Source organism: Bolinopsis microptera, chromosome 2, assembly GCF_026151205.1.
Source record: "Bolinopsis microptera isolate Bmic1 chromosome 2, MBARI_Bmic_1.0, whole genome shotgun sequence".
NCBI classification, from domain to species: domain Eukaryota; kingdom Metazoa; phylum Ctenophora; class Tentaculata; order Lobata; family Bolinopsidae; genus Bolinopsis; species Bolinopsis microptera.
Genome location: NC_087073.1, coordinates 21,507,339 through 21,526,629, shown reverse-complemented (window position 1 = coordinate 21,526,629; position 19,291 = coordinate 21,507,339). Strand labels below are relative to the sequence as shown.

Here is a 19,291-nt window from a genome sequence, read left to right as displayed (position 1 = left end):
CTTTCGTAGCTTTTGCTTAGAAATAATACTTAGTGGTCTCAGACAGACACAATTTCTGATAACAAACGATGCAAAACTTGTCGGCACATTAAACAAAAGAACCCTCGTCTGTTTGGTTGAAACGGTTAGGGTTAAGGCTGGCGCACCCATTTTCACAGTAACGTAGCTTCTTTCGTCTTTTAGAATGTCTATATCGGTCCTTTGTTTCTGAACGACATATTCAAGATCTTTTTTAAACTTTTGCCCGTAAAATAGTTTGTCAAATTGCCTCTGAAGACATCTTTCCTTATTCAGATACCTTTCACTTTTCTTTTTTACTAAGTTTGAACTGATTTGCGAATTTATAACTAGATTTAGTAGAGTAACTGGCATATAAACTGAAGGAGATGAGACGAAAGCAATGTTAACACTGGTGACTTTCTTTTTGTTAGGACAAACGGCCCTCAGTGGTGAGTCATTTTCAGATTCTTGTCATTAAACAGAGCTCCATATATTTGTTATACATAAGCTCCAATTTGTTCACTTCTAGACGAAAAGCTCTACTATATCATTCCTTGAATTGACGAAATGTTAGCTGCCTAGCGACGTAAACCCCCGACGTAAAGCTTCAATGTGATTTTAATTCAGATCTGACTGCAGCTCCCAGTAATGTACTGATTTACATTCATGACAGTAGCAAAGAGTTGAAACTGACTTGTACCTACACCAAAACAGGTACTCTGCTGATTTAAGATAAGAATAAGTCAGTTGAAACAATGTACCCCTCCCTCCAATATAAGATGCAGAACTAACACACACATTCCATTATAGGTGGGGACACTCTCACAGATGAGGAATGGTCTGATAGCTTTGGAACAGATACTGATCGATTAAATCAAGCTTTTGTTGCGACCACCGACACTGATCCTACCAGAAAACAAGTTGCAACTTATCCAGCAGACTTCATAAAAACTTCTGGAAGTGTTACTTGCTTGTATAAGTATACTATTAGTGGCGAGGAGAAAACTTTCACTCACACCTTTCAGATTAAACTTGAGGGTAGGTACAGTTAGTAGCTTAATGCACATGTTTGGAGGATCTATAAACCACTATTTAAGGTGTAGGCAGTATTGAAATATGACAGTTCATTAATCTTAAATACATGTTTCCACCCCAGCTATCTCGATAACAGAACCTCGTGTGGTGGTAGAAGAGATAGGAAGTACAGTGACACTGGTGTGTAGTGTTAAAACTGATAGCTCCTCAACCCTGACCTGGAGAAAAGACGACACTACTGACATTCCTGGAGTTTCTTCTTTCTCTACAGACACTTCAACTTTATCAAGTTAGTTTTGTCCATCATTTTTAATACATATATTATATAGTTGGAAACCTACTTGTCACTCTAAATTTCTAAACCACTTTCGTTCCTCAGATTCTTTAGAGATAGTTGAGGGTAAGGAGAGTGATGTCGGGTCCTACAAATGCCAGATTCCTGGAGTGACACAGTCAGCAGATTCAGTCAATGTGTACTTCACAAAGGAGCTGGTTTTCTCCCCCTCCACCAGTCCTATTTATCATCACAACACTGCTGCTCACATCTCCTTTACTTGCTCTTACACTAAAACAGGTGTCAAGGAACAAGACTTCCCGCCAATATTGCTGATAAACAAAATCTTTTAAAAGTTGGCTTTCGTGTGAAAAGCTTATTATCGTTTTAATTCTTCCTTTTAATTTCAGGGAAAGAAACCTTGTCGGAAGAGGAATGGTCTGATAGCTTTGGAACAGATACTGATCGATTAAATCAAGCTTTTGTTAAAACCACAGAGACTGATCCTACCAGAAAACAAGTTGCAACTTATCCAGCAGACTTCTTACAAACTTCTGGAAGTGTTACTTGCTTGTATAAGTACAGTTACAGTGGGGAGATGAAAACTTACACTCACACTTTTCAAATTAGTGTGGAAGGTATGTTATTGTGATGACCTCTTTTTTTAGTTTCCATATTTCAAGTAAAGCCAGTTTTGACCTTGCAAGCCTACTGAAGGCTTGTTGAATTAACATATTTCCACCTCAGCTATCGAGATAACAGAACCTCTTGTGGTGGTAGAAGAGATAGGAAGTACAGTGACACTGGTGTGTAGTGTTAAAACTGATAGCTCCACAACCCTGACATGGAAAAAAGACGACACTACTGACATTCCTGGAGTTTCTTCTTTCTCTGCAGACACTTCAACTTTATCAAGTCAGTTTTGTCCATCATTTTTAATCCATATATTATATAGTTGGAAACCTACTTGTCACTCTAAATTTCTAAACCACTTTCCTTTCTCAGATTCTTTAGAGATAGTTGAGGGTAAGGAGAGTGATGTCGGGTCCTACAAATGCCAGATTCCTGGAGTGACACAGTCAGCAGATTCAGTCACTGTGTACTTCACAAAGGAGCTGGTTTTCTCCCCCTTCACCAGTCCTATCTATCATCACAACACTGCTGCTCACATCTCCTTTACTTGCTCTTACACTAAAACAGGTTTGTATAATGTATATCCGCCTACGTTTCTGGCAAATGAACTTTCCGATCATTCGCCCTTTTTAATATTTTACTTTTAGGCATTTAAAACCGCTCAACCACTTTTTCAGGAAAAGAAACCTTGTCGGAAGAGGAATGGTCTGATAGCTTTGGAACAGATACTGATCGATTAAATCAAGCTTTTGTTGCGACCACAGAGACTGATCCTACCAGAAAACAAGTTGCAACTTATCCAGCAGACTTCTTACAAACTTCTGGAAGTGTTACTTGCTTGTATAAGTACAGTTACAGTGGGGAGATGAAAACTTACACTCACACTTTTCAAATTAGTGTGGAAGGTTTGTTATTGTAATGAACTCTTTTTTTAGTTTCCATATTTCAAGTAAAGCCAGTTTTGACCTTGCAAGCTGAAAGTCAACTGAATGCTTTACTTGTTGAATTAACATATTTCCACCTCAGCTATCTCGATAACAGAACCTCGTGTGGTGGTAGAAGAGATAGGAAGTACAGTGACACTGGTGTGTAGTGTTAAAACTGATAGCTCCACAACCCTGAACTGGAGAAAAGACGACACTACTGACATTCCTGGAGTTTCTTCTTTCTCTACAGACACTTCAACTTTATCAAGTTAGTTTTGTCCATCCTTTTTAATTCATATATTATATAGTTGGAAACCTATTTGTCACTCTAAATTTCTAAACCACTTTACTTTCTCAGATTCTTTAGAGATACTTGAGGGTAAGGAGAGTGATGTCGGGTCCTACAAATGCCAGATTCCTGGAGTGACACAGTCAGCAGATTCAGTCAATGTGTACTTCACAAAGGAGCTGGTTTTCTCCCCCTCCACCAGTCCTATCTATCATCACAACACTGCTGCTCACATCTCCTTTACTTGCTCTTACACTAAAACAGGTTTCAGGGAACAAGATTTCCCGCCAGTATTTTTGATTAACATCACTTTTTAAATCTTGGCTCTGGTGTGAAAAGCTTATTTATCGTTTTAATTCTTCCTTTTAATTTCAGGGAAAGAAACCTTGTCGGAAGAGGAATGGTCTGATAGCTTTGGAACAGATACTGATCGATTAAATCAAGCTTTTGTTAAAACCACAGAGACTGATCCTACCAGAAAACAAGTTGCAACTTATCCAGCAGACTTCTTACAAACTTCTGGAAGTGTTACTTGCTTGTATAAGTACAGTTACAGTGGGGAGATGAAAACTTACACTCACACTTTTCAAATTAGTGTGGAAGGTATGTTATTGTGATGACCTCTTTTTTTAGTTTCCATATTTCAAGTAAAGCCAGTTTTGACCTTGCAAGCTGAAAGTCTACTGAAGGCTTGTTGAATTAACATATTTCCACCTCAGCTATCTCGATAACAGAACCTCTTGTGGTGGTAGAAGAGATAGGAAGTACAGTGACACTGGTGTGTAGAGTTAAAACTGATAGCTCCACAACCCTGACCTGGAGAAAAGACGACACTACTGACATTCCTGGAGTTTCTTCTTTCTCTACAGACACTTCAACTTTATCAAGTTAGTTTTGTCCATCATTTTTAATTCATTATATATTATATAGTTGGAAACCTACTTGTCACTCTAAATTTCTAAACCACTTTACTTTCTCAGATTCTTTAGAGATAGTTGAGGGTAAGGAGAGTGATGTCGGGTCCTACAAATGCCAGATTCCTGGAGTGACACAGTCAGCAGATTCAGTCAATGTGTACTTCACAAAGGAGCTGGTTTTCTCCCCCTTCACCAGTCCTATTTATTATCACAACACTGCTGCTCACATCTCCTTTATTTGCTCTTACACTAAAACAGGTTTGAAGGAACAAGATTTCCCGCCAATATTGCTGATAAACAAAATCTTTTAAACGTTGGCTCTGGTGTGAAAAGCTTATTATCGTTTTAATTCTTCCTTTTAATTTCAGGGAAGGAAACCTTGTTGGAAGAGGAATGGTCTGATAGCTTTGGAACAGATACTGATCGATTAAATCAAGCTTTTGTTGCGACCACAGAGACTGATCCTACCAGAAAACAAGTTGCAACCTATCCAGCTGACTTCATAAAAACTTCTGGAAGTGTTACTTGCTTGTATAAGTACAGTTACAGTGGGGAGATGAAAACTTACACTCACACTTTTCAATTGAATTATCAGGGTATGATCGAACTGTATTCTTATAACTTCTGAATAATTTAGAAAGTTCATTCTTCAATATCACAACACCAAAGTATCTTGTTCATTATAACCCCTCACAGTTATTTGTACCTCATAACCCCTCACAGTTATTTGTACCTCAGAACCAAAGTGTCTTGCTCATAACCCCTCACAGTTATTTGTACCTCATAACCCCTCACAGTTATTTGTACCTCAGAACCAAAGTGTCTTGCTCATAACCTTAACCCCTCACAGTTATTTGTATCTCATAACCCCTCACAGTTATTTGTACCTCATAACCCCTCACAGTTATTTGTACCTCATAACCCCTCAAAGTTATTTGTACCTCAGAACCAAAGTGTCTTGCTCATTACCCCTCACAGTTATTTGTACCTCAGAACCAAAGTTGTCGCCGAAAACCCTCGCGGAGAAAGGTCAAGAAGCCACATTAATTTGCACACTTGTAACCTTAGCGGAGACGGAGCTTCAATGGAAACACGGGGAGAAAGTTGTGGAGACAGGTGTTACTGTATCGTACGACAGTGGGTCAGCAACCAAATCCAGTAAGAAATTGTTTCAATAACTAAGAACTGAGAACCCGGAATATCTTGACAAATATTTTAGGGTCAACATGGCCATTGGCCAGGCGAGTAGGGTTTTATCTCCTACTGAATTACAGGTGTCCTGAAGATAGCTAACGTATCAGAGGTGGATGTTGGGAGTTACATGTGTGGTATATCTGGACAAGAACTTACCCGTTCAACTCTACTGATCGTGCACAGTTAGTACAATGTTTTGTCTGCATTGCATTTGGAAGCTGAAAATTTAATAAAATAACAGTAGAACTTCATCAAGGATCTATTGAAGGATAAGTACTCAATAAGCATCAATCCAGGTGCAATCGAGCAAAGTTCGGAGAGCACTATAATAGTAGAAACAGGAGACGGCCGGCAACTATACTGTTCGCTCATAGTGTGGGGATCAAGCGACGGGAAGGTAGCATGGCAAGTCAAGACAAATCAGACGGGTAGTGGCGCACTTATCAGCGACAGTGCGATGGTAGAGGGCAAGCTAAACTCAACTATTGATATTAAAACGTTAGCAATTTAGAAGAGGGTTTACGGGGTGATGCAACGACTTATTTAGACTAATCGCCCAATATTCTGTCTACTTCGTTTTTAGTGGTCATCAGATAATTCAAAATCATTTACTTTACCATCCAATTTGGTGACATTCAATGACTTAAGACTAAAATTCGCGACTAATATCGTTTTTTCGTAGTCATTGCATCCCTTGTCCTTGTCATTATCATTCTTGACATTTCGTTTAATATCCTTCAGCTTCAGACTGCGTGTATTTAAATCATTGAAGTGTCTTTGAAGTGTCGCTTTTAGAAATCATCCTTTCTATTTCAGGGTTAGTGAACCGTACGAGTTGACTTGCACATTCACTGTGGCGGGAGTGAACCTCTCATCTATCATTACTATCCAACCCATTGACAAGAGTAAGCCTTATCATCGACTTTACTGTCTCATCAATAATTATGGTTGGAGACTTTATAAATTAACTCTTGAAAAAGGAGGGTCTTTCCTCGCTAATTGTTAGTTGTACATAAGTAAAACTAATAATATTCCCAGATATAACGTGTCCAGTGTTACACTCCGGAACAGGTATTCTGACTTGCTCTCACTCGAGTTCACCTGTTACCTGCACCTACAAGTGTCCAGACAACTTATACCTCCTGTCAGAGATGGATCTGGTTACTTCTCAGATGGTGACATGTGATCCTGACACTGCTCAATGGTCTCACGTGTCTCTCTCCAACTCCCTTGGATCTTTTCCACCGTGCACAGGTAAAATGTTTTTTAGCTGCTTTGACTATCATTTATTATAAGATCAAATTTCAGACAGTTAACTTTAACCAATTCTACTTTCTAACTTTACTCTCTCCAGAGAAAGTAGCACCAAAGTCATACAGTTTAGATGCTACACTGACGTTATTTGGAGCCACTAAATGTGCAGATAGCACCTCACTGAGTGCTGCCCTTACTGCTGCCCTTAAAGATAGCACTTCCCCAGCTTACAGCTGCATGGATACTGGCGACTGCTTCATCAGCAGTGGAAACGTATGTTTTTAATGGCACTAGCTTGTATTTGTATGAATTATCCGAAGATATGATATGACAAGTTTACCTAACCATTTACACAACCATATACCGTGCCCAGATTACATGCAGCTCGACAAGTGACGGACTAGAAGTGAAACTTCTCGTCACACAAACAGCAGGGGACCTCACCTCGCCCCAAACAATGTTACAGTTCAAGTCTCAGCTGGAGACCGAGACGAGTCTCAAATTCAGTGTGGATGACGGGAGCAGAAAGAGGGCCATCATCACCCTTACTCTCAGTAAAACAGAAACTACAGAAATCATTCCTGATTGCGAGGCTGGCCAACAAGTTGTCGATCTCAGTTGTGGTGGAGTACAATTAGAAAATTACTTCATATTCATAATCTGGTCTTTCTCATGGCAACTTCTTGCTATTCAATATTCATACTCCTTAAGTTTCTTAATTACTCCTATCCTTGGTCCCACAAACATGCATTATAATTCCAATTCCCGCAGTGTTATGTGGGGCCGGCCGGTACGAGACCAGTGGAATGTGCGAGAAATGCCCACTGCATTCCTTTTCCACACTCTCAGGCAGTACTGAGTGTAAACTCTGCCCGGAGGGGCTGAAAACTGTCTCGACTGGTTCTGACAGTCAAACCGACTGCACAGGTTCTTAAAATTTCATTCTGAAGAATTGTTCAACTTAAAGGGGTAAAGTAGTAAGCATTCTGGAAAAGAAAATGTAGTAAAAGGCTTGAATAATATAGAATTATGATAAAGATGTGTATTAATAGTGAGGGTACTACTAATCTACTACTAACTAATGGGATACAATATCCGGTTCAGTTACTAAAACTATTTTCAGCGGTCTGTGTGGTACAAGGATTGGAAGGAGGATACAGGAGTCCTGCGGTGGGGTACACAGTCACTCCTCACACTACCATCTCCTCCTTCTGTGGCTCTGGGTACACTATAGAGACCAACCAAACTAGTTTGTCAAAGTGTGGAGATGTCTACCAGCCCAACTGCTACGGTTAGCTAATTAATTAATTAACTTTAATTAATTAACTTTTAAAGGGCGTTAAGATTTAGTTACAGTCGACTAGTGAGATAACAATGCATATCTCTAGCAGAGCAAAGTTGGTTTTATGTTTTTCAATCCTGTTATAAAAGGAATTAATTTAATGTAGTTTGAGGATTCCTCACTCTCCTCACGTCCAACAATGGCATTTCTCTTGTCGCTAATGAGTCCTTTTATATTGTCCCTTTATATGAGTCCTTTAACTAAACTGCTGATTCCTCAGAAACGTGTCCTATAACTAAAAGTTCGGAGAAAGCCAAGTTGCCCGATCCCTCCATCTCATCTCTCCCTTACAAGGAAGAACTCCGCTTCACCTGTCAGGACGATCAAACACCACTTACTTTAGTTTGTAGTGTTCCGGGTACTTCATTACGAATCGAGTGTGATAGTGAGTGACGCGACAAATGCTGCTTTCTTAATGGCAGGGAGTATGGCAAATCATATTAATACAAACTATCCAATTCATATGATATTAAGAGAGGTCACGTGATCGATAATCTCGTATTAATGCGGGTATTTGCAGGCAGTACTTCGACAGTGGTGTATGTAGTGAGCGGAGTGGCTGGCGTGGTGGTCCTTTTAGGGATAATCACTACGATAACTGTGTTTGTGAAGGACAACAAGTAAGTGATCTACACGCTAAAACCGCCCTGTTTGCAATAATTCTATTTATAACTCGTGCGAACTTAGTTTATCTGTAAGGCCTTATAAGGGACGATTAAACGCTAAAATGGTCAGTGTTAAAAGCCTCCTTTTTACAGGTCACAAATGGTCAGACCCAATAACACACCAACGGAACACACAATCACAGATAACTCAGATCATGCCATCATATTGTGGCAGAGTGATGCAATGAACAGCCTCAAAAGAGATGTGAACAGTATCTATCATTCATTCCATAGGTTGAGGGCAAGTTCACCATCCATCACACCAAAAACACAACCGACATTGTAACCATGGTAACCATGGTTACGGGTCAAATGAATTGTCTGCAGTATTTCAGGTTGCAAATGTGAAGAAAGCGATCACGGTTAAAGTACAAGTAGATCCAGATTACAAATATATGATTCGGCTTGAAACATCCTCTTCAGTCTTCACAGCTATAAAAGGAAAAAATGATTCAGATGCGATGGTCAGTTTTACAGATGGGAGAAAAAATTAACCCAAGAATATCTCAATCTGCAACCTTTGCAAAATGCAATAACAATGTCAAAACTATAGAGATTACTATAGAGAATACTGTAGCCAATATTGGCCAGTTTATTGTAACTCATGGCGTTTGAAATGTTGTTTTTTGTCTTTTGACAATTTATTGTCTTTATTATCTTGTAGCAAGAGTTAACATAAGATCAAGAGTGGTCTGAAAATTGTAAAATTCTGTTCTAGTGAATTATACAGGTCCTTTTGACTGTGCCTCATATAGCTTTTTATAGATTATTTCGCAGTTTATTTTCTATTCTCATATTTTAGTTAACAATGCGTTTTAAGTTAAGACTGCGTTTCAATGGTTAAATCATATTTAAAGTCTTAAATCAGAACACAGAATATCACAAAATATCAGTAAAATAGAAAGGATTTTACTCACGGTTTCTTAAATCAGAACACAGAATATCACAAAATATCAGTAAAATAGTAAGGATTTTACCTGGAGGGGGATATTTAAAACATATAAGTGATACGAAAGGATTTTACTCACGGTTTCAAGTTGGGGTGCTTATCGTTGTTCTGAAGGAGCTGGCGAATAACTGGATCGTCCTCCAGATTGGGACGATTGTTTCCATTTCGAGCATCGAACATGGGGTGTCCGGGTGGAGGTGGTCCAGGGGCTCCTGGGGCTCCTGGGTGTACACCCATTTGGTTTTGCTCAGGTCTGAGGATAAATGATACTGTTAATCCATGCAAACTTTGACAGGCAAATCACGATACACATTTTTAAATGATTCACGCGAGATTTGAACTTATGCAGTTTAGATAAGAAAGGTGTTTACCTAAACGTCCCATCAGGATACTGCATTCCAGCGATATATCCTGATAAAACAGCTGTTAATACTAGCAGATTTAAAAAAGCATACCCTGCGGTTGGTTCATGGACTCCAAGCATTGCCTTCAGATTGCTTGTTGCCATATTTTCGCCGAAATGAACTGCATCAGCGACAAAATGAGCTGAAATGATGCGAAAATTTGTGAAAAAATTTGCACATAGTGATTAGTGAGGGTGTCCTTGTAAAATGGAATGGTTCAGTTGTGCAAGTATTATTAGAAGTTTTCTCGATTTGTGTTTTTTAAATTCTGCGCTTTGATGTCATGCATATTGCATATCCGATATTTATCAAACAACTTGTAACTCCTTACAGTCAGTGCATTGTGTTTTTGTTAACGTACGTGTTAAAAAAAGTGAATTGTTGATCAATTAAATCATTTTACGAGGATGAAGATAAGCCGCGCCTGTACCATAAGAATTCTTAGGATAGAGTATTAGTAAATTAAAATGTTCAACATATAGTGAATTAATTTTTTGGGAAAAGAAATTTCTGCTCCACTTTTTTATGTGTAAAATGGTACTACTTATTGGTATAGAAGTTTAGGCGGTCGGGAATATTCCGGGATACATTTTTGAGACTTTTTCGAAATCGACATTTTTAATTTATGCAGTGTTTCTAATAATAAGGTCATTTCAAATTCGATTTTTAATGCCACGAAACTGTCCTCTCGTTTTTTAAATTACTACGAAGCTTCAGTCTACTCTAAGTCCTGTCCGGATACCAATTAAATTGTACGTAACGGTGTTACAATGAGATTAAATGCATTGCCACAAGCTTATATTAAGACTGTAGGGAGAAGCGAGCAGTTTACCTGGACCCTCTTTGTTAGGATTGGGCGGAGAACGACCGTCAGGTCTTGGCTGTCCCGGAGGACCTTGGAACTCTTTGGGGCTGCTCGTGTTGTGAGATCCTGACCAGAATTCCATTGGCATGGGCACTCCACGATTATTGGACATGTTAATACTCTTCTCAGCTTCCAGAAGGTCCTGAATGAAAAGCTTTGCTGGAGAAAGTGTTTCAACAAAATATTACCGACAGGAAAGAGCACATCGACAACAATACAGAATCTAAGTGAACTTGTACTACCTTTCCTCCCTCAACAAAAGCGTCTGGGTCGAGTAAAGCATCAACGTTAAACTTGGGATGCGTGGGGTCCCAGTCTTCCTGCAGACCTGTACTATAGCTGCTTTCGTTAGCATCTGAAGTGAAGCGTACAGTTTAGAATCTCTGACATTTCACCATCAAATATCAGATAAAGAATCTTGAAAAATAAATCACTTTTAATGATACAAACACATCTTACATGTATTAGAGGCGCTTGTCATTTCGGGATTTCCTAGAGGGTCCATGGCTAGTTCGTCGTCTCTTCCTTTGCTGCTGGATTCGTCTTTGTTATTGGTGACTTCTGTTGGATGGAGTTTATCATCATCTGAAATTGAAAACAGTGGGTTAAATTCTGGTTTGGACTCAGGATTGGAATAAAAATAATATTGTTAGAACAATAAGGAATAAGTGAAGAAGTCGAGGTGTGACAATAAGAGATAAGGGAATATATAATGCGCGATAAAGTCAAGTGCGCGCAACGAAAGTGCAACCATTTGGAGACTTTCACCGCATTAGCCTCAAAATTCTGCTAGTACAAAAAGTTAAATTTGAGGTTTAGGCCCTGTTTACTTGTCAGCTCGGCCTGGATACAAACAAAGTTTCTCAAAATAAGTTCCGAACTTTGAATAAATGCTCATTCCATGATGTGTTTGCACAAGCAGTGAAACTTCATATGTAGCTTGACAGATACTATAGGAATATGGTGTACAGATGACATAATTTCGTTGGGCATTTTATTTTGAGCCTACTAATTTCAGACTAAATTTGGATCTTCTGCAGGTTCTTAGTTTGTCACAGGAACAGTTATAATTTATTCCTTCATAACTACGAGTAAATCCTGTAGCTAGGGATTTGTGTTAGCGAACTGATTGAAGTAAACAGTAACACCTGGCTTTGACAAAGGAGAAGCCAAGAAAGAGGGCGTTTTACGCTTTGTACTGTGCAGTGAACAGTGAAATGAGTACTAGTGAAATTATTAGTGCAGTAAATTGTTAAATAGATAGAGAAATTGTACCCACCCTCAAAGCCTTTGAGCTCAATAGTGTCTAATCGAGAAGTGGGTCCGGAGGTAAACCACTCGGGCTCATCATCTACACTCCTCTCACTATTGCGACGTGGGTTCCAGTTTCTCTTCATACTTGCACGGTCATACATTCCGTTCTGAAATAAAACTCAAGTTAGATCCTAAAATTAAAGACGATGCTTAAATGGTACAGTGAGCCCACAGAACTTGTAATCAGTAAAATCTAATTATATCTGAATTTCTTCAGCTCCTCCACAAGTTCTGCAGATAAATTTTGCAGATAAATCCAAAACATTTATTTTTAGCACAAATAACACATTTGCAGATGTATCGGGTATCCCAGAATTATAATAATAATAATAAATTAAAGTTTAAGAAGTGTATATAATACGTTAGATTTTCCGCTTATTCTTGGACAAAATATAAACTTTAAAACGTCCTTAGTAATTTTTAAAACCATTGCAACTGCAACAAATATTTCTTCAGTCTGCGGACCCTTCGGTAATTGGTATTACGCAACTAGTCACCTTAGCTCCTACATATACATAGCACTTATAGTTTAAATGTTTCCCTTAGTCTTGGATATATTTATAAGTTTTTCACTTTGGTGAGAAGCCATGTTTTCTATAGCAAAAGAATCGTTTGGCTTACATACAACTCTTTTTCTTTTGATAATATTAGCTCCGAAATTTCTGTTACATCACAATTCTATTCCTGAAAGCGTACCCGATTGAATTTATCGCAGTGTCAGGACGTCAGGTACATGCCAGCTGTGCGCCGTGCGGTTATGTAAATATTGATAGCGCATATTTTTATACATTTTAACACACGCATTGCCAAATATGTTGACATGAACGCATATGCCATTTGTGTGTCATAACAAAGGCACATTGCACAAATACTAAAATGACTTTCTTGATTCAAACCGGAAATGCATGGTTAATAGAAGCAGCCATTATCATTTTGGGCTTATCAAGATACGCTAAATAATACACACATCTTAATCATAACTGATTAGCTACATACAGCCTGATATTCTACTTATTTATGCCGCCTTTAGCGCAATGTACCTTGTAAGCCCATCATAAGATGACTAAGGTGGCAGGAGGAAACGCCCCAAACGCCCTCACCAGCAATTAACCGCGGAGTCGGCGCTCCCTACTTATTGCTGACGAGATTGGGGAAGATTGCAGGTTTGTGAGGTGATTAGGTGATTGCAAGTTGCTCACGTTGGGTAATACCATGGAGGGTGAGTGGTGTCGTCATGGTACATCTACCATGTATGTACTAATTACACCGGGGGGGGGGGGGGGGGGGATCAGGTACCAAGTGCCGTACGTGACTTAAACTAAGTGCAACTTTGAAATTTACAAAAATTTACAAAAAAGACCCAACCACCCCCTTCGCGGTACTAACTGTTGAGAAATCACGGTACTAACTGTTGAGAAATCACGGTACTAACTGTGTCTTGGTATCTTAAACAATAATCTCAGAATGTAAGTGTGTCTGATCGTCTGTGTACTGTGTGTACGTGTGTAATTTCCGTGCGGTTATATTAAAAAACGGTAAGAGTTACGGGACTGGTTTTTCGGTAGAGTGTCGACAAAACTCTGACGAAGCCCATAAGCAAATGTTTTAAAGATCGGCCGGTGTTAAGTGGTTTAATTGATGGTTTTGTACCACAAATGATACATAAAATGGCTTGAGCAGCTAAATCATGAAAACGGTAAGAGTTACGGGGCTCGCTCTCTCTCTCTCTCTCTCTCTCTCTCTCTCTCCCATTACTGCATGTTATGTAGCCTTGGTACATATATCATAATTTCACTGTCATGAATACTATAAACTTATTAGGGGAGGGATTGCCATTAGCGGTCTGTTTGGACTGTAGAGAGAGTTCATACTTTAATACGACAATGTAATGCATGTTTTCAAATATGCGGGTCATGCGAAGCGGTGTTAATAAGGGTTAATTTCTATTGATTATTGTTTAAGATACTAGGGTAAGGCACATCATTTTGTCAGGGTACCTAATTTTGTCATTTTGCTCTGAAAAACTGCCTCGGCTCGGAATTTCAGCTTGAAAGAAAAGGATTGTGTATAAAAAGAAAGCTTAGACTTTGCTAAAACTGCTCGTACAAAGTTTAAGTTTCTAGCTCTTTTGCATCTGTGTCAAAAATGAAGGCAAAACTGTTAACCCGAAAAATAAATAAGATCCTTAAGGTTTTCTTAAGGAATTTTCAAAATTTTGATTTATTGCTATTTCAAAAGTAATTGAGCTAGCTTCATGCCATTGCATATTTCAAATATCTTCTACAGCAGAAGTATACGTACAAATTTTCAAGTCTCTAGCGCAATTATTGTTCAAGTTACAGAGGGTGACAAAATTAGGTTCGATTTTGCCAAAAGTACCTAATTTTGTCAAAAAAATCGACCTTTCTCAAATTTCTTGTAAATCACAGATTGTGTTGAAAATGGCCTTATACAACTATTCTGAAGTTTTTTTGCCCATAGGATATGTATAAGGCACTTATAATAGCATAACACTTATAATAGCATATTTTTCGCCGAGAAATATTAGGTGGATAATCTGATTTTTTCAATCTAAAATGACTAAAAAAATATTTGAAGAAATTACTAAGCAAGTGATCTATCTACAGACATGAAAATTTCAACCTAGGCCTAGAACCAATCGTTTTTCAAGATGCCAGTGGTTTCAGGGGCATTTGGGGCTATTTTCTAAGATTAGATATCCAAAAAGTGTCATCTTTTCATCAAGCTACAAAACTATGAAAACATCATATCTTTGGGATTTTTGAGGTCAATGTTGGTAAAAAAGCGCTCGAATGATGCATCCAGGTAGTCTAAAATACCGAGAAACGGTTACTTTTTGCACAATCTTCAAATGACAAAATTAGGTTCGGGGTGACAAAATTAAGTAAAGTCACCTAATTTTGTCATTTTTTCAAAATAATTTTTTTGAACATCTTCAACCCCAGCAATTTCGCTCATTTTTGTGTTAGAACTTGCCTAGACTGTCTACTATAACATGGTGGAGGTTTCATCTAAATCGGAATTTCAGACGAGGTTAAAACCCATGGTTTATATCAGGCAGTCGGAAAATTGCCAAAAAATGACAAAATTATGTGCTTTACCCTATTGTTTAAGATACTATTGGATACGTGAGGACACTCCGAATAGAATTTCTCACCTAATGCGGGTTTTGACTCAGCGGGTAATTACTCCTACCCTTTTTAACTGCAGCAGTGAAATCCCGGCCGAAGGCCGGGTTAAGTAAAAAATAAGATACCCACCCATACATTGGGGGGGGGGGCCAATGGCATAAAATGGCATAAAATGGCATAAAATGGAGACTTTTTCTATGGAGAAAATGGAAAAACCCATGAGTAATTCTCCATTTTCTCCATTTTATGCCATGCATTTTGTCTTCGAAATTTCATCTTTACCACCATTTAAGGGGGGGGGGGGCCAATGGATATTTTTTTGTGAAACTTGATTTCGAGATAGCAGTTGACCAACAAACTAGGACCAGTGACCGAACTTTTGAGGGGGTCCCGGACCCTAACCGCCAAACGGTGCCTGCAGGGCAGCCACGCCCATATTTGGTCCAAATTAGGCCCAATTTAGCCAAATACCCTGAACATGCCCAAAACCCAAATTTTAGGTGCTCTACTTGTAGCTAGTGGTCTCCTGAACTCGTATATGAAATTTCATCAAGATTGGACAAAAAATGACTGAGTTATGAGCCAAAAACCATATGCCCATATTTGGGCATACGCACCAAATTTGGTAGATTTCGTCCCATAAATTGGTCAAATATCAATATTTTTCACTGAAACTTACTTTATATGAAAGGTAAGCCTAAACTACATATTCTCTGTAAGTTATAGCTTTATATCTGTTTAAATGTGGATACTAAGGCGAAAAGACCACAAAAAATGAACTAAATTGCCCATATCTTGGTTCGCGATATTCGCAGAATTGATCTCATTAAAATTGTAACAACTCAATCAGTTTTCAAAATTTTTCCATGAAATTTTCGGAATCGACTCGAAATCGCATTTCCACCTTAGTTTGAGAACAGATTTTTGATTAAGGCCTCAAAAAAAATTTGGCGGCCAAATTCTGAATTTCTCCGGGAAAATTTTGGAATTTGGCCGCCAAATTTTTTTGGAGGCCTAAATCAAAAATCTGTTCTCAAACTAAGGTGGAAATGCGATTTCGAGTCGATTCCGAAAATTTCATGGAAAAATTTTGAAAACTGATCGAGTTGTTACAATTTTAATGAGATCAATTCCGCGAATATCGCGAACCAAGATATGGGCAATTTAGTTCATTTTTTGTGGTCTTTTCGCCTTAGTATCCACATTTAAACAGATATAAAGCTATAACTTACAGAGAATATGTAGTTTAGGCTTACCTTTCATATAAAGTAAGTTTCAGTGAAAAATATTGATATTTGACCAATTTATGGGACGAAATCTACCAAATTTGGTGCGTATGCCCAAATATGGGCATATGGTTTTTGGCTCATAACTCAGTCATTTTTTGTCCAATCTTGATGAAATTTCATATACGAGTTCAGGAGACCACTAGCTACAAGTAGAGCACCTAAAATTTGGGTTTTGGGCATGTTCAGGGTATTTGGCTAAATTGGGCCTAATTTGGACCAAATATGGGCGTGGCTGCCCTGCAGGCACCGTTTGGCGGTTGGGGTCCGGGACCCCCTCAAAAGTTTGGTCACCGGTCCTAGTTTGTTGGTCAACTGCTATCTCGAAATCAAGTTTCACAAAAAAATATCCATTGGCCCCCCCCTTAACACCTAAATTGGACATCCTAACATGTTTATTTACGCTTACTAGGGGCGTAACAAGCTTATGAAAGCTCATAGTAGGCTACTAGATGCTTATACTAGGTTAGTAGAGGCACACTTCAGGCAAACTCATAATTACTCAAGCCTAGTGTAAAGTTATTTCTACAGGGTACAGCAGGAGTGAGTAATAAGGGACAGTAATAGGCACTGAGAAGTGAGACCTACATCCTCGACAGTCGAAACAAGCTCGCACTGCAAAGGGGAGGCCTGCCTTCCGAGATCGCATTACCAGGGGGAAGCCTCGAGTCCAAATTTGTGTATCGAGGGGTAGGTGCAGACTTCGATAAACCGAAAAACCAAAAAAACAATTTCGGCTTATAATGAAGAGGGTAGCATAAAACGTGGAGAAAAGTGGTTTTTAGAAAAACTTTGAAAAATTTTGACTTAGAAAATTTTCGGCCCGAGTCATTCTCGATACGTAGTACGTACCTCTCGTATCGAGAGCTCCCGATTCCGAGCTCGTGTTGCAAAGGGGAGGCCTGCCTTCCGAGATCGCATTACCAGGGGGAAGCCTCGAGTCCAAAATTGTGTACCGAGGGGTAATTTCTAAGTCAACATTTTTCAAAGTTTTTCTGAAAAACACTTTTCTCCACGTTTCATGCTACCTTGTTCATTTTAAGCCGAAAATATTTTTTCGGTTTTTTGAAGTCCACACCTTCCCCTCGATACACAATTTTGGACTCGAGGTAATGCGATCTCGGAAGGCAGGCCTCCCCTTTGCAACACGAGCTCGGAATCGGGAGCTCTCGAAACGGGAGGTACGTATCGAAAATGACTCGGACCGAACATTTTCTAAGTCTACATAAATTCAAAGTTTTTCTGAAAACCACTTTTCTCCATGTTTCATGATACTCTGTTCATTATTGGCCGAAAATATCTTTTTTTAAAATAATTTTTCTCGAAATTCTAAATTTTTCAGGTTTTCAATGGCATAAAATGGCATAAAATGGCATAAAATGGCATAAAATGGCATAAAATGCAGACTATTTCTATGGAGAAAATGGAAAAACCTATGAGTAATTCTCCATTTTCTCCATTTATGCCATTGGCCCCCCCCCCCCCCCCCCCCCCCCCATACATTGCTTTAAACAGCTCATTAAACATTGGGAAATGGGCAAATTATACCCATTATTTAGTAGGGGTTTTGTTTTCAATGTAGTCGAATTAGATAAAAAGTTACAAAAAGGGAAATTTAAAAAAAACCCAAAAAAAAGGGAAAAACCTCCAAACCAATTCCCAAAATTGAAATTTGAGGTAAAATGGGTTTTTTTGGGGTTGGACACCCCCCTTAGTACCATGTACTAACTGTTTTTCTGGGAAATGAGTAGCAGACCCACCACTTAGTTCAAAAGTACTAACTGCGTTTTGGAAGAAAATATGACCCACCCCACCCCCCCCCCCCCCCCCCCCCCCCCCCCGAATTAATATAATTTTTAAAACGGGATTTTCTAAATAAAATTTACTCTCGTTTACGGAACAAATTTACATTTACTGCATTTTCTGGTCAAAGCCAAATTTCGAAATCAAAAATGTTGACGTAGAAATTATAAAATTAAGCGTCTAAACCTCCCTTAGAAATACATAGACAGTTCATTGTGTTAAGGATGGAAGATTAATTATAATATCTGTGTGTGGGTCTACACAGAGAGAGAGAGAGAGAGAGAGAGAGAGAGAGAGAGAGAGAGAGAGAGAGAGAGAGATAGAGAGATAGAGAGATAGAGAGAGAGAGAGAGAGATAGAGAGAGAGAGAGAGAGAGAGAGAGAGAGAGAGAGAGAGAGAGAGAGAGAGAGAGAGAGAGAGAGAGAGAGAGAGAGAGAGAGAGAGAGAGAGAGAGAGAGAGAGAGAGAGAGAGAGAGAGAGAGAGAGAGAGGGTCTACACTGTACACGGCGCATGAATTACGTAACTTAAAAGTTGTTCTGATTTCCGGGTACGCTACTGTGCTATACAACAGATGATGCAATGCGTGGTTGTTACATTCTGCAACACAGTACCAGCTAAATGCAGATGTGTGCACAAAGCAACACAAATTCTACCTTATTTTCGTGGTATATAATATCTTCTAAGCATTTGACCTATTATATAGCTCATGATCAACTTGACAAAGAAATCAGAAAATAAGACTTATTCTGTGAATTTAATACAAATAACAACAGTAAATTGTGGTATTAATGATAAATCTTACCGAAGAAGAGTATTTAGTATCTTTATAAGTCTTATTGTAAGGTTCCTTGTAAGGTTCTTTGTAAGGTTCCTTGTACGGTTCTTTGTAAGGTTCCTTGTACGGTTCTTTGTACGGTTCGGGCCTGTAGTCGGAGGCGTACTCTTGGTTTCTTAACCACATTTCCTCTTCCTCCTGAAACATAAGAT

At 38.8% G+C, this 19,291-nt stretch overlaps 2 protein-coding genes across 7 annotated transcripts in view; one reads left to right on the top strand and one right to left on the bottom strand.

Annotated features, from left to right (window-relative positions):
- Positions 1 to 19,291, bottom strand: part of LOC134811765 (uncharacterized) — a 29,664-nt gene that overhangs the window by 7,725 nt on the left and 2,648 nt on the right. For 3 of the 6 annotated variants that reach the window (XM_063818813.1, XM_063818814.1, XM_063818816.1), the window contains exons 4-10: positions 19,107 to 19,277; positions 12,027 to 12,168; positions 11,207 to 11,332; positions 10,990 to 11,102; positions 10,715 to 10,889; positions 9,934 to 10,024; positions 9,558 to 9,731 (exon numbers count right to left, since the gene is read on the bottom strand). In XM_063818813.1, coding sequence (XP_063674883.1) covers positions 9,558 to 9,731; positions 9,934 to 10,024; positions 10,715 to 10,889; positions 10,990 to 11,102; positions 11,207 to 11,332; positions 12,027 to 12,168; positions 19,107 to 19,277 — 992 coding nt within the window. Of the gene's footprint in view, positions 1 to 9,557; positions 9,732 to 9,849; positions 10,025 to 10,714; positions 10,890 to 10,989; positions 11,103 to 11,206; positions 11,333 to 12,026; positions 12,169 to 19,106; positions 19,278 to 19,291 lie in introns of all 6 variants that reach the window. The other 3 variants (XM_063818815.1, XM_063818817.1, XM_063818812.1) reach the window with 2 other exon arrangements.
- Positions 344 to 9,353, top strand: LOC134811760 (uncharacterized). The gene is made up of 27 exons (XM_063818809.1): positions 344 to 449; positions 628 to 714; positions 811 to 1,038; positions 1,157 to 1,324; positions 1,415 to 1,609; positions 1,720 to 1,947; positions 2,057 to 2,224; positions 2,315 to 2,509; positions 2,620 to 2,847; positions 2,969 to 3,136; positions 3,227 to 3,421; positions 3,533 to 3,760; positions 3,877 to 4,044; positions 4,138 to 4,332; positions 4,443 to 4,670; positions 5,068 to 5,232; positions 5,349 to 5,450; positions 5,565 to 5,766; positions 6,085 to 6,173; positions 6,307 to 6,522; positions 6,623 to 6,795; positions 6,896 to 7,145; positions 7,294 to 7,449; positions 7,646 to 7,813; positions 8,085 to 8,249; positions 8,385 to 8,484; positions 8,857 to 9,353. The coding sequence occupies exons 1-27, from the start codon at positions 401 to 403 to the stop codon at positions 8,894 to 8,896; spliced, it is 4,554 nt and encodes a 1,517-aa protein (XP_063674879.1). The 5' UTR covers positions 344 to 400; the 3' UTR covers positions 8,897 to 9,353.

Bases quoted from the DNA above. Each gene is read 5' to 3' on its own strand.
- LOC134811760 (XM_063818809.1), top strand. From the start codon at position 401: ATGTTAACACTGGTGACTTTCTTTTTGTTAGGACAAACGGCCCTCAGT. The intron at 2,510-2,619 runs GTTTGTATAATG...CCACTTTTTCAG, and splicing joins TTGCTCTTACACTAAAACAG to GAAAAGAAACCTTGTCGGAA. The intron at 5,767-6,084 runs GTTAGCAATTTA...TTTCTATTTCAG, and splicing joins TCAACTATTGATATTAAAAC to GGTTAGTGAACCGTACGAGT.